The sequence below is a fragment of the Balaenoptera ricei genome, chromosome 8 (genome assembly GCF_028023285.1).
Source record: "Balaenoptera ricei isolate mBalRic1 chromosome 8, mBalRic1.hap2, whole genome shotgun sequence".
NCBI classification, from domain to species: Eukaryota; Metazoa; Chordata; class Mammalia; order Artiodactyla; family Balaenopteridae; genus Balaenoptera; species Balaenoptera ricei.
Window position 1 is genome coordinate 46,601,557 of NC_082646.1, and position 15,502 is coordinate 46,617,058.

At 36.4% G+C, this 15,502-nt stretch overlaps 1 protein-coding gene across 3 annotated transcripts in view; it reads left to right on the plus strand.

The window, feature by feature from the left end:
• Positions 1–15,502, plus strand: part of NOX4 (NADPH oxidase 4) — a 143,539-nt gene that overhangs the window by 20,495 nt on the left and 107,542 nt on the right. For 2 of the 3 annotated variants that reach the window (XM_059929414.1, XM_059929415.1), the window contains exons 3-6: positions 4,466–4,576; positions 6,119–6,203; positions 10,435–10,532; positions 13,901–13,928. In XM_059929414.1, coding sequence (XP_059785397.1) covers positions 4,466–4,576; positions 6,119–6,203; positions 10,435–10,532; positions 13,901–13,928 — 322 coding nt within the window. The remainder of the gene's footprint in view (positions 1–4,465; positions 4,577–6,118; positions 6,204–10,434; positions 10,533–13,900; positions 13,929–15,502) is intronic. The other variant, XM_059929413.1, reaches the window with a different exon arrangement.

A 15,502-nucleotide genomic window follows, 5' to 3' on the forward strand; every position in this document is an offset into this window, starting at 1 on the left:
TTTAATGTCTATTTAGGAATATTGTTATCCAGAGTAGCCTCGTGGGTAGAAGTTATAGAGACACAGATTTCATGTAAGTGTAAGAAAATAAAATAGAAGTTCTTGACAGTAGAACAGTCTGCTGTCTCTGGACACATTCAGCAGAGGGTGGGTTACCTTTGGTCAGGTGTCATAGAGGAGGTTAGTCACTGGGTGGATGGTGGGATGTGGGTTAGACCCTTTTAGTTCTCCAATCTTAGATGTATATGTTTTAGGAAATTATTTAGCAAAATAAATGTACTGATAAATAAATATTTAGTTGAAACTGAATCCCTTCTATATGTAAGGCTCAGATATAATTACCATAAAATGTAGTCCCCGTCTCAAACACAATTTCACTTCTGTGATGATTAACTACACAAAGTACTGTCATTGCCCAAATTATGTCCTTCCGATTTGTTCTCCACACTTCAGTCAGAGTTATCATTACCAAATACTAATTGCTCCTTACCACCTCCCTACTCAAAACACAATGCTCTGCATTGACTTTAGGATAAAAAGATACACATTCTTAATATGACCTACAAAGTCCATCAAGGTCTAGCCCTACCTGCTTTTCCGGTTTTATGTTGTACCCTCCTCCACTTCCAATCCAGCCATATTGGCCTACTATTAATTTCTCGTGTATACACCATGCTCCCATTTGCCACACATCCATTCTCATGCTGGTTTTTTCTGCACAAATGTCCTTCTCATTCCTAGATGACTTCTGCTCATGCTCTAGATCTCAGTTCACTTTTCACTTATCAAGGAAGCCTTCCTGACCTTCCTATTTAGATTGCATTTCCTGTTAGGTACGCTCATACTCTGTATTTCTCATTCACAGCATTGGTCACTGTGTATTGGTTACAATATATGTTTGATTATGTAGCTATTTGATTAATATCTGTTTCCCCTACCAAAATATAACATCCTAAGGAAGAAGGCATTTTTTGTTTTTAGTTCACTATTGAACTCCTGGTGCCTTGTGATATGTGCATATCATAATAAATATATCTTGAATGAATAATGTAAGTGGAATAGACAACACTTACTATGGAAGCACAGAAGAGACCATTTAGAGAAAGGATGTGATACAGTGACCCTAATCAATAAATTAATTTTACGTAGTGCTTGCATTTTTTAGACCAGTTTTGCTTTTCACAAAAGTCTTGCAAGCTAGGATTATTATACCATATCATATTATATTATATTAATTTTATGGATAAGAAAATTTTATTCCTCTCAACTTTACAGATAAGGACAGTTAACTAGCCCAAGAAGAATAGTTATTAGGTAACAGATTTAAGATTAAAAAAAAAAAAAAAGTGTTTGAGATTTTAAGAAAATGACCATGCACTTGTTATACCCAGATATTACATTCTTTTATAACTTGCTTCAAATGGCATACTTTCTTATAGGACTGTCTTAGTTCAAGCTGCTACAACAAAATACCATAGACTGGGTGGGTTAAACAACAAACATTTATTTCTTTCAGTTTTGGAGGCTGGGAAGTCCAAAATCAAGGTGCCAGCAGAGTTGGTGTCTGTTGAGAGCCCTTTTCCTGGTTTGCAGATGGCTGCCTTCTTGCTGTATCCTCACGTGGAGGAGAGAGAGCGAGCTCTGGTCTCTTCCTCTTCTTAATAAGGATGCTAATCCCATCATGGGGCTCTACTCTTATGATCTTATCTTAACCTAATTACCTCCCAAAGGCTCCACCTCCAAATATCATCATGTTAGGGTTTCAACATATGAATTTGGGGGAACGCAAACATTCAGTCCATAGCAAGGACCAAGCTGTGTATTATTTATACATATTCATCTAAAATATATTTATAGTTTAAAAAAATTACGCTTGGAATTTTCAGTTAATTATGTTTGAGACCTTCACAGGTAAGATGTGAAAGTAACGCTGCCATCTAGTGATAACTAACCTGAATGAGATTTGAAAACTAGAGTAGCAGGTTGAGCTCTCTAGGAATGGTAGAACACGTCATCCACATAGAATGGGCTGGGCACATAATGTAGGCAGTCATTTCTTTTTAGTGAACATTTGAAGTAGCTGATTCTTATGAAGGTCATGAATTAATAATGACTAAATAAAACAAATCTTAGCTGTAGACTATTACCCATCTAGTAAGTAGATAAAATGGTTTCCTATGATTTTGTCACTTAACTGAGATCTGTCTCCGTTTCCTTACCCTCTTGACTGCTTCTGAATGAGGGAGTTTTGTACTCTGATAACTTAATAAAAAGAATTTTTCATCTTGGTTTAAAGAGCTAAATATATTCAGGAATAAATATACATGAGGAGATGAGTCCTTGGTAAAATTTCCAGTAAGATTTTGTAGCATCATAAGGAAGAAGTGGAATGCCAAAATAAACTCCATTCATCCTAACAGGACACTTAAAGCCACTTTGAATTAAATTACTGTATGAGTTAATGTAAGCACAGCAATAAAACACTTCCAGACATGCAATAAATGGTTAGAAAATGCAAAAATATAGGAATGCTCTTTAAAGCACTAAACTGCAAAGATAATTTGGATAATTTATTTGTAGCTCTTAAGTCCTGAACGTATATGGTAGAAGTTAGCTGATATATTTTAAGTGAGTTATTGTCTTAGTACATTAAAATTACAGATAAAATTATTATCCAAAACCCCTCGAGCTAAAATTTTCTTGTTACATGCAGATGCCATATCAAAAAGATATAATTATTCCTTCTCTGGAGGCCTAAACAGCAAAACCTATCACTTTGAAATGATATTAATTTTGCTCATTGAGGTGAGAAAATTATACTTAACATTTTTTTAGATAGTCCAGTAAGGATTATTTCTACTTGTCTACTGACTGGTATACTCATTGAACTGTATCCTTGAGGTGTTCACATTTGTGGTGTAGAAATAGTCTAACTGGAAATATCAATTACTTTTTATATAACTCAATGAAAATTATGGCTTTCCTGACATGAGTTATTACTCCGTCTCCCTTTCAGGAATAATAGTTCGTATGCTGACAATAAACACTGTGTAACAGAGTTGCTATTTTGCCAAGAGTTAAGCTGGGAATCTCAGGGGCATGAACAATTTTAAGATAAGAAAAGCATCTGACTTACATCTGTTTCTTAGTTGATATCCTTAACATAAAGTAGTTTTGTGTTTATTTCAGGACAAGTGCACAGATATGACCCCATCTCTTGTTTTTGTGTGATACATTCATCATATGAAGAATGTACCAGACAACAGTAGATGTCAATCTAGCAAGAATTTGATTTAAAATTAGTTGCCAAAAGTATTGGATCATACCAAGGGGACTGATACTTTGAAAAATATGTTGTACAATATGATTATGATCAGCTTTGTATGAGGCACAGCTGATCTGGGATCTCTCTTGGTTTTGGGTTGGGGAAGAACTTATTAATTTATTTTGTTAGTTGATTTACAATGTTGTGTTAATTTCTTCTGTACAGCAAAGTGATTCTGTTATGCATATATGTTATACATATATATGTATTCTTTTTCATCTTCCTTTCCATTATTTTTTATTATAGGATACTGAATATAGTTCCCTGTGCTATACAGTAGGACCTTGTTGTTTACCCATTCTATATACAATAGTTTGCATCTGCAAGTCCCAAACTCCCAATCCATCCCTCGCCCACTCCTCTCCGCCTTGGCAACCACAAGTCTGTTTTCTGTCTGTGAGTCCCTTTCTGTTTCGTAGATAATTTCATTTGTGTCATATTTTAGATTCCACATATAAGTGATATCATAGGGTATTTGTCTTTCTCCTTCTGACTTACTTCACTTAGTGTGATAATATCTAGGTCCATCCACGTTGATACAAATGGCATTATTTCATTTTTTATGGCTGGGTAATATTCCATTGTATATATGCACCACACCTTTATGGGTCAGGGGAGAACTTTAGAGGAGGAGTGCTTAAGATGAACCCTGAAAGATGGGTAGAGTCAGTAAAGTGAAGAGCTTAAAGGTGGGTGCTGGTGTGGAAGGGAGCTGTGGGGAGGCGCAGAGTGTTCTAGAGAGAACACAAATGAAAAACCTTTGTTTTAAATTCTTGGTACCCTACCAGTGAACAAAGGATTCAACGCTGCACCTGTGTGGAGGTACAGAATATACTGAAGCTCTCTAGGGCTCTTAACACCCGGAACAGTCCAGTGTGGGTACAATAAGAAATTGACCTTGCACTGAAACAATGTAGTGAGGTGATTGGAACACTAGTAGAAATGAGAGGAGGCTAAGTTTTATGGCAGTGCGGAGCAGAAAGAGACCGGTTTCTCTTTTGGTGAGAGAGAAAGTGGAGGGTTATTGAGGTCTCTTGAAGGAGTTGGCACTTGCCACAGTCCTGCAGGGTGAGGTCTGCAGCATGCTTGTAGTTTACTTTTGTCCTTGACTGTGTTTTGCCCCTTGCCTTATTCGTTCAGCTAGGATTGTGTCTAAGCAGAGCCTCCGCATCAGTTCTTAACCTCAACTGCAGCCTTATCCTCTTACCCATGTGCCGGACGCTCCTGGCTTACCTTCGAGGATCCCAGAAGGTAAGAAAAAAATCCGTCACTGATTCCAGCATAGAAATCAAGTGTAAAAGTGGCATGTTAGTCCTACTTAGTTTGCATGGTCTGACTTTCTGCTGGAGTGATTTCTTCAAAGATGATAGTAAAGACCACGTCACATGTCAAGGTGATCAGTGAGCTCTTCTACAACAGTAGATAAGGGCAGAGGATAACAGAGTATCAGGCACTGTGCTAACATCTATAAAATTCACATATATTGAATCCTTGTGAATCCTCACATGATTCTGTGGGTACTGCAGATGAAGAAACTGAAGCCTAGGGAGTTTAAGTAACTTGACCATGACCTTGAGACTAGTGAATGGTAGAGCGGAGATCAGCCCCAGTTCTGAGCTCCTTCTCATTCTTCACTGAGAGCTTGTAGTTTCATTTAATTAAATTCAAGTGAGCAAACTAGAGCTGTGTGGACTTTGATTAATATATAGGATGACTGCTGGTATTGGTGTTAGTTTCTTAAAACACATACCTGTTTTGAGCTATGTAAAAGGCTTGAAATAGATTTCTTGATTAAGATGTGATGTCATATATGATATTTAGTATAAAACAAAGGATTTAAGAAAACAGAAAAGCCCTTTGAAAGTTAAAATTCATCTGAAATTGTTTTTTGTTTTCTCTTATCCTCGTGTGTGTGTGTGTGTGTGTGTGTTTGTGCGCTATATGTGTGTTTATTCCTTTCTTCAGTAAGATAGTTAGGCACTGCTGGATCGATACTGATATTTTAAAAGGAGTTGTTAACATGAGGTCATTTTGATGTTCTGTGAAGTTCATGTGAGTGGATTTACTGTGGTAAAACTTCTCAACCTTTTCACGTAATTATATTTAGAAACTCTTTGCTTTTAATGCAGTAATTTGTGGAAATAACTCTTTCTGTAGGTTGCCAACTATTGCGAAATGCTAGGTTTTGATCCCTGTGGCTGGCCATTGGCTTGGTGTGAAGAAAGAGAAGATAAATGGCAGGAAATGAAAAGTGCCCACATAAGTCTCTCAGTATTTAATGTCTTAAAGAATTATCCCCCAGTGTGAAACCTAGGTATTTTATTTTTGTGTAAGATCAAGCAGGCATTTAAACCTGTAGATAAAATTGCTTCATTTAAAAATAATCATATTTTTTGACCACAAAAGGAAATTGTATATATTGTAAAATTAAAACGTTCCAGAAATATGCAAAGTAATCAGTGACGGTTCCCCTAAATGTTACTCTGCCAGAACAACCACTATTTGAGATAAATGCCTGCAAATATGTTAACATACATAATGTCATTAATTTTAAACAATATAGGATCATAGTTTAGTTTATGTGTTGTAACTTTTTTTACCTAACAATATATCTTGTGTATGTTTCCATATCAATAATAAGCCTTCTCACATTCTCTTTAATGATTTGAATGTTCCATTGACTAAATATAGTATACTTCATCTCACCAATTTTTAATTGCCATATTTACAAAGACTCATGCATATATCTTATTTGCTACATCATTTTTATCATATTAAATGATTTTTATTTAGGTTCCAAGCAGGAGAACCAGAAGATTGTTGGATAAAAGCAGAACATTCCATACAACCTGTGGTGTGACTATCTGTATTTTCTCAGGTGAGAAAACCAAAAGATACTAAATATTATGTTAGAATAGCACATTTTATGAATGGTATTTTTATTGTTTATGGTTTTCTTATTATATAATTTAATTTTCTCTTCTGTGTATTTATCTAGTGGTGCTACAGAGAATGGGTGTGTTATATATATAAATATATAAATGTGCAAAGTTTGGCCCCCAAGCTGGTAATGATTATTTTCTAAAAGTAAGTAATTTCATTTAGAAAGATTGGAAGAAAGTGATTAAAAGTTTTTAACCTCTAAAAGTAGTGATATGGTAGAAACTTAAATGTGTGAAACTTAGAATGTGAAATGTGCATTCACAGAATATGATTCTATCAAAATTATATTTGTTAAGTGTTTCTTTGATATTAACACTTGGGCAGAAAAGCAAATGTCAAAATTTGTGGAAATTTATCCTGCTCAATTCCAAGTTAAAATATAAAGTGAGAATCTTGTGGTTTTTTAAGAGTCATTTTAAAATAAATATTTATCCTGAGCACTTATATGATACTTTTCAAATTTTTGAAACAGAAATTAATTAACATATTAAGTACAGAAGGGACTCTGGAGACGGATTTTGTAGGATCTATCCCCAGCCGCCCTTCTGCCTTACCGAGTGACATCATCTCTCTGATCTTCAGTTTGTTGTTAACTGTAAAATGGATCGACAGTAGCACCTATCTCATGGTTTTAAGACTAAAGTAAGAACATGCCTATGAAGTTCTTAGGATAGAATTAGTTATTATAATTTACAACCTCAGGGGTGAATTATCTCAGTGGCATAGCACCTGACATTTTCATCTGTTCATTATTTGATAGGACATAGGTGTCTTAATACTTGGGACATTTGATCTGGATATGTGTGTATGGCCATTTTGAATCACAAGTGTTTCGGTATAGCTATTGCCAAGAAATCATTAAACTTTAAGCTTTTTAAAAATTGCCAAGTATTGTTGAAACAGGCATCTTCCCAGTGTTTTATCCCTCAACATCTTCCCACTGGTAGTTCCCACCCTGGAAGTGAGAGATGGGGAGAGGCTCAGGGATGGGCTGAAGATTCCAGTATAGCTCAAGGCTAGGAACGGAGTAAGAGTCCAGGATATGATGAGGACCAAGGGCGTGGTCAGGGTTAGGGTTGGATTAGAGCTAGAGAGAGTGAAAGGTCAAAATGGAGGAGGATCGGGAAACGCTGGCACATTCATAACTTGATTTGTTCTAAATGGTAGTTGTGTCCAAATATTCTGTTCAGTTGGAGAACAGCTGAAAGACTCAGATAGTGTGGAGTATTGCCATGAATGAATATGTGTTCCAGAGGGTTTGCCTTCTGCCACTCACTAGGGGTCTGACTTTAGGTAAGTCACCTTTCTTAACCTTAGTTTTCTTATCTGTAAAATAGGGATGAGGGAATTCCCTGGCAGTCCAGTGGTTAGGAGTCCATGCTTCCACAGCAGGGGGCCCGGGGTTCGAACCCTGGTTGGGGAACTGGGATCCTGCAAGCCGAGAGGTGCAGCCAAAAAAAAAAAAATAGAGAGGATTCTACCTACCTCATTGTTTCGTTATGAGAATTAAATGGGGAAGTCCATGCAAAGTGCAATGCTTTCGCTCTCTTGCCTAAAATTAGAAGCCCTGAAGTCTTTTTACCTAAAAAGCCTTTTAAAGAAGGTGAATGTATCCCTTAAGGCTGTATCTCATACAGCTGTTACCTAGGACTTTTTTTTCAGGAGAATTCAGAAAGAATGGTAATTCCTCTAAGGATGCCCTTGCACTTTTGAGCCATATAATATGTAATGAACATATCAACCTTGCATTTAAAATGAAGGAGTTTTTTTCCTATACATTTTAGAAGTGCTGAAGCTATAGGACACAGGCAGTTCTGCTTCTATAATGTTTTATATCTGTGCCATAGTTGAGTCTCATCTAGACACCCTTTGTTTATTTCTTTGGAACCCTGTCCTTACTTGTTAGTTAACCCACTTTCAGTTTCCTGTCCATTTTTCTTTTTAACATCTTTATTGGAGTAGAATTGCTTTACAATGTTGTGTTAGTTTCTGCTGTATAACAAAGTGAATCAGCTATACGTATACATATATCCCCATATCTCCTCCCTCTTGCGTCTCCCTCCCACCCTCCCTATCCCACCCCTCTAGGTGGTCACAAAGCACCGAGCTGATCTCCCTATGCTATGCAGCTGCTTCCCACTAGCCCTGTTCATTTTTTATGGGACCCTTTTCCCTCCTCTAATTTGGTCACTGGCAGGAGTTTAATCCTTTAAATAACTTTTAGGTTATTTAGCATTCTAGCCCTTCTCTCTCACTTTCGTTTGTCTTTGTGTGTAATTTGGAACTCTTGGCTTACCTATGTACATCTCGTATGTTAGGTTGGAGGGGTCATAGAATTTTCTAGTTTCCAGGCCATGTCTTCTTTTGAATCTCAACACTCCATATATCAGTGTAAATTGTAATAGTTTCCTAAGCAATTTAGGTTCACTTATCTCATTAAGTCTCTTATTTCTGTCATCACCATTTTACAGAGAAGTAAACTGAAGCATTAGTAGGCAAGCAATGTGGCCAAGAAAACAGGTTTTCTAACTAATTAAATATTGTTCTTTCCCATACATTACAATGTGCTGTTAATGTTAACTTTATTTCACCTACAAGGAAAGGTTGGGAAGGGAGGAGGGTATTACATTTCTGTGCAAAATGTCATTAGCTTCTTTCTTGTCCAGGCTTCTCAAGATAATTTACTTTTCCCTGACCATGCCGAAATGAATTTGTCTTCAACTCTCTAATAACTTCCTAACACTTTTATCTCTAAGTCAGTTGACTACTCATTACTGTGCCATTGTAGGTAGGTTATTAAATGCTGGTCATCATCTTCCTGAGTTTTTGTCCCATGAAGTGGTTACCAACACTTTTGCTATTGGGTTTAAACACTATGACTTGAATCTGTGGATTGTGAAAAATGTTAACTGGTTAAAAGCCTTTTCATGGGCCTATATTTTAGGTTGAGTGTCAGTGAAGTATACAAGATATATAACAGGTTTGGGACTATGGGAGAAGTGAAAGATGTGGAAAATCTACAGTACAGCAGTTCCCCCTTATCCATGGGGGGATGCTTTCTAAGACTCCCAGTGGATGCTTAAAACTGAGGACAGTACTGAATCCTATATACTGTTTTTTCCTATACAAACATACCTGTGACAAAGTTTAATTTATAAATTAGGCACACTTAGAGACTAACAACAACTACTAATGATAAAATATAACAATTGTAATAAAAGTTACTTGAACCTGGTCCCTCTTCTCTCTCAAAGTATCTTATTGTACAAATTTAATGCCTTTTCCATCTTAACTAAACATGATTTGCAGTTTGAGGTGTGACAGCAAAGTGAGCACGAATTTCTTTTTTCCTTCCCACTTTCCCGGATAGACGATTCATTCTTACCAAGGATCTTAGCAACCTCAACATACGAAATTTTGTCCTTTCCTTATTAAGTCAAGAACTTTCACCTCTTCATTTAAAGGAAGGACTTTATGGCTTCCTTTGGCATAAATGAATTGCCAGTATCACTACTCTTGCAGTTTGGGGCCATTATTAAGTAAAACCAGGACGACTTGATCACAAGCACTGCAGTACCCCAGAAAGTTGATCTGATAACCAAGCCAGTTACTGAGTGACCAACGGGTAGGATGTGCTGGACAGAGGGATGATTCACATCCCGGGTGGGATGGAATGGGATGGGTGGAGATTTCATTACACTCAGAACAGCATGCAATTTAAAACTCATGAACTGTTTATTTCTGGAATTTTCCACTTAATGTTTTCAGACTGCAGTTGACCACAGGTCACTAAAGCTGCAGAAAGTGAAACAGTGAATAAGGGGGGATTACTGTATTCAGGAGCTGCTTAAATGAATAAATAATTCCCATATTATTATACACATATGTGTGTGCATGTGTGCCAGTGTGTGTATGTGTGTTTCTAACTCTTGACTTACTAGGGTTATTTTATTCCAGCCTTTGAAAGTTCTGTTTCTTTACATGATTTCTCATACTAAAACTGTCTATAATTAAGATTCTTTGTGCTTTTAAAACTTCCCTTTTAATTGAACATTTTATTGCACCCATAGCTGTCAAATTGTGACCCTGTGTTTACTTAAGGAGAGGAACTGACTCCCTCTTATAGAGCATATCTGAAAATCCCAGTGATTGGTGTGATTCTATAGGTGTGCACGTGGCCGCCCACCTGGTGAATGCCCTCAACTTCTCAGTGAACTACCGTGAGGATTTCGTTGAACTGAACGCAGCAAGATACCGAGATGAGGTGGGTAGTCTCTGTCTTCTCATTTTCCTTTCACTCGTCGTGAGATGACTAATGAGGGTCTGTGATTTTCACAGAAAATTTGTACCTTGCTGCTCCTTTTGAGTGCTTTTAAAATGCACTTGTCAAGTTGAGTTTTATTCTTTTCAGTAGAAAATATAGGTAATTACTATTTCACAGTCTCTCCCGCCGAAAATGAAAGTTCGGAGAGGGTCTACTTTTTATATTCTGCAGTGTTCAGCAGGTTGCCACTCAGATCTGCCTTCTGCCTCCCAACAGCTTTTGTCCAATTCCTGTCGCTCATTGGAGACTGTTGACAGTGCCATTACAGGGTAAAAATCCTTCAGTAACTCACACAGTGCTTGGGGAAAAAAAGGCAGAAAGGAAGGTTGACTATTTGAGGATCCTGGACCATCAGTTGATTTGACTTAAAAATATTACTGAGTTTTAGTGCTTTACTCTGTTTTATTTTGTGTTTAATCCTTATAGTAGGTGACCTTGAGCTGAATTCTATAGTGGGCAGTATCTAACTTAGGGGTGCTTTTCTCCATGTGAAGCTGCCCATGAAATGAAATTATATGTGCAGGGTGCTGGGCTGGACCAATGAACAACACACGCACAGCCCTAGTTAGGCATGTGTTGCTCGGCATTTTCATTATGTCCTCAGGCTGCCTCTGATTCCCAAAGCCAGGATTGCATCAACATCGAAATGTTCAGGGTCCCATGTGATCAGAACCCCACCCCATTCTGCTAAGTGTGGTAGTGACTTAATGGATTGTTCTCCATCTTCCCCTTACATATCACCAGAGTTCTCTAGATTAATACTGCTGTGACCATGTGCTTGACCTCCCTCCCAAAACAAAACAAAGGTCAAAGTAACAACAAACAAGCATAGACATAGATCACGAAACCAAAATAACAAGCAGCCCTGGATAAGTCCCATAACTATGCCAGTATTTTTTAAAACACCAATGTAATTTCATTGATCTGGGTTAGGGCCAGGCACTAATATTTTTAAAAAGCTCACTAGTGATTGTAGAGTGTACCTAGCATTAAGAACCATGGAAAAGTCTAGCTCCTTAGCATGCTGGTGGAAGCTCTTCACATGTAATGATTTCAGAGCAGAGCTTCCATCTCCGCCTGTCTCCCATCACTTCTCTCATTCCTCTATCCTCCTCTGCCCAAATCACGTGGGGTTACTTGTGTCTTACTCCCTCCATGCAGTTTCCTTTTTTATCTTTTCCTTCTTTGCTTCTCTTGCTTTCTAAATTCATGTCTTCAGTAACTACAATAATCTTATCATTTTATTACAATATACTTTTGTTTAATGTTCCAATATTTTAGTCATTTTACGATTTCTAGTTATTAAATTTATTTCACTTTAAGAGAGGTATAGGCTCAATGGAAAATATTTTAAAACTCCCAAGTAAATGAAAAGCAAAAGCTTCTCTTCCAAAACTAGCCACAGTTAATGATTTTATGTTTTCTTATAAGATATTTTGAGTGGTATTTTATGATATATATGCTTCAGCAATTTGTAAATATATGTATTGTGGCTTGCTGTATCAGAAAGTATACATCTACCTCATCCTCTTCATATGAATATACCACAATTTATTTTTAGCCTTGTCCTTATTCACAGATGTTTAGCTTGATTCCAAGTTTTTGTCATGCACTGCATGCCAATAAATTTATTTTTTTGTACACTTCTGCTAGGCAGATTCATGGAAGTAGAATTTTGGTTTCAAAGTTATGCACATTTTTAGTTTTGATGGACAAATTACCTTCCAAAAAAGCTTCACCGGTTGATAAACTCTACCAATTTTATCAGAATGCTTATTTCTACACTTCACTTGTTTGTAAAAAAACGTTGCTGATCTGATGGATGAAAAATGCTAACTCATTTTAATTTACATTTTCCCTTTTTTCCCCTTCCTTCCTTCCTTTTCTTCCTTCATATCTTCCTTTTTTCCCCCTCCCTCTCTTCTTTCTTGTAATAAATATTTTTGAGTACCTAGTAGGTACCAGGCCATGTACTAGATGAAGATGAAAAAATACACACATACACAAACACACACTCACACACACAGATATTGCATATATAAATGGTTATATTCTTCTGTGAATTGTCTTTGAAAATGATGGGTTTATGACATGCACCTTATTGTTCTGTTCTGTGCTTTCATTCTGTCTTCTCCACATCTCCAATGACCCCTCCATCCTCCAGTTTGTGATGGTGGTGCATTCCTGACGGCCTAGCTCAGTTGGCCTCATCTTGTCATCTGTGAAACAGTCTCTTACTCTTCTTCTATTCTATCTTCATTCCCTGGCAATATTAATTGTTCCATCTTCTGAGTTTCCATAGTTATTTATTCATATTTCTGGTATTACCACTTTGTTCAGCCCATCTTGTATTTTTACTAATTTTTTATGTATTAGGTTACTCTAGATTAGCCTTTAGTCATGTTTCTAACATCAGTGGTAGAATTCAGTTGACCTAAACTGGATGAGGAGCTATTCTTGCGCAAATGGTCCTCGTTCAAGACCCCTAAAATTGTGTCATATAAATGGCTTCCTACTTTGTATATAGCCTGGCCTGACCCCAGATTCAATGGAGGCATGAGGAAAGAAATTCAGAAGTTGTGCAATATTAGGCACCCTTAGGATGAAAAATTAATCCATATTCTACTGGGAATTGATCTAATGTTTTCCAGAAGACAGAAAGGGAGTTGACTTCAGTCCATTATACCACAAGAATGTAGTTTAAAGGAAATACTACAATAACAATATTAATGTGTTATATTTCTGAGTAGCAGGAACCTGTCTTCCTTATTTGAATATCATCACTTCTTTTTACAGTAGGCTTTGAAACATTTTAGTTCTCAGTATTCTCTGTACTGAATTTACACAGTACAACCCCCCCTACATATTTTATCATTTTTGATTCTCACTGTCTTGACACTTGTTAGGTGCAGTTTGGCAGTTGTGGTAGACAAAGTATATATTAACGTTTCCACAATATAGGTAAGGTATTGAGCCCCAAAATGGTCAAAGGGTGGGCTTCAGGCCAATGCCACTAGCTTATAATAGCTTATAACTGGCCATGAAGATGAAAGCCTAGGCCTTCTGACTCTTCATCCAATATTCTTCCTTTTTCAGATAGCTAAACTTCTTGGAATTGGGTTTTGTATGTATTATAATCTCCTGTGACATTGTAAAAACATTATGAAATTCAATTGCGTCTTATTTCCATTGGGAGAACAGTCTCTTACATACCTAATACATGGCTCTTATCTCTCTCAGACTCATTGCAGAATTTTATGTTATCAGTGTTTTATTTTTTCAGTCAATTTTTTTTTCCTTTTTCTCAGGATCCTAGAAAACTTCTCTTCACAACTGGTAAGTTGTTACTCATTTCTGCTTCTGAAGATTCAGGGAAATCTTGGAAAATAAGCATCATCAAATTACACAACATTTAGATATATGCTAAAATATAACATGGAAAATTTGCATATGAGAACAAATGATTAGGAGTTCAAGCATAAAGTTGCAATGAAAACAGTCAGGGTTCAGATGAATGAAGAGTAAAAGTAAGCAAATGCATTTGCCTTTCATATATTCTTTCAAAGAAAATAACATAATGCCTTATGCTTATTGAGGGCCTGCTATGTGCCCACTGCTTTGGCAAGTACTATTGGAGATAATACATATGGACCAGTTCTCTGTCCTCAAGGGTTAGAAAGAAACACCAAGCACTCTGAGTGTCAGTGTAGTTCTTCTAATTCAGTAATTTAGTAGGATATTTTGTGATCTTAAAACCCATGGAAAAAGAGGAGAAACAGTCATTAAAATAAGTTATCTTTCTTGAAATGTCTTCTTTCTCATTTCTAATTTACTTTTCCTTCTCAAACATATTGTCCATGAAATCTCAGTATAGACTGTTCATTTGTTAAAGCACATTTGAACATCTCAAAATTTTGCCCTGATGTTAGTACAGTTCTTACTATTTTCTTCTTTTTCTCAACCTTACACTTATAATAATGAAAAGGAAACTGTATTTGAGGGATTTTTAACTTGTATTTCAGGGACAAGGACGATTGTGTAGCGGAAATGGTCTATCATAAAGGCTTGGCTGTACTCCCTTATTAAGGATCAGAATTGCATATGGGACTGAGGCATGGCTCTGTCAAATGCATTGTTTTTCTTTTGAATCAATTTTATGATGAAAATAAGAATAATTGGGGTGTTTTCCCCCTCCATGTCACAACTACATATTTAGATTGATAATATATATATATATTTTCTGCCTATATTTAGATTGATTATATGTATATATATATATATTTTTTTTTTTTCTGCCTATCAATGTATGATGCTTACCAGTTGCAAAGTACTCATTTCAGTTTTCTGTGTAGGAACACAGTTTAGCTTTGTTTACAAATTTGCTCATTGAAAACATGTTTTTATTTAAGCCTTAAGAATTGGGTGAGAAGTAGAAGGGAGAAAAAGCAGAAAAACAAAACTTAACGTATGAATCAATGTATTTTTTGGTTCATATGAATCATTTTAAGAGAAATAAACAAGAATTTTGTTTTAATATTATCTTGTGCAGCACAGAGTATAGTTGAAGACTTGGAACATTTGAAATGCTTAAAAAAGTTTAGTTTACAAAGATATAAGAGGATTTCTTATATGACAAAGATATTACATTAAGAAACTTAGTAAAATTAATACTTCTTTATAAGTAGGTGATCTCTCCACCTAGCTTGAAACACCATCATCCTATGTTCTTTCCCAGAAGTGACCATGAGTGTATTGGGCTAGGTAAAGATGATACTTAAAAACACAAATTCCTGATTCCAGCCTAGAGAGAGTCCAGGTTGGGACCTGCCAATATGTTTTATTAACCTTCCCACTACTGTTTTACCCTTTAGTGAGCATCTCATTATACTCTAGAGCATAACTTCTCACCA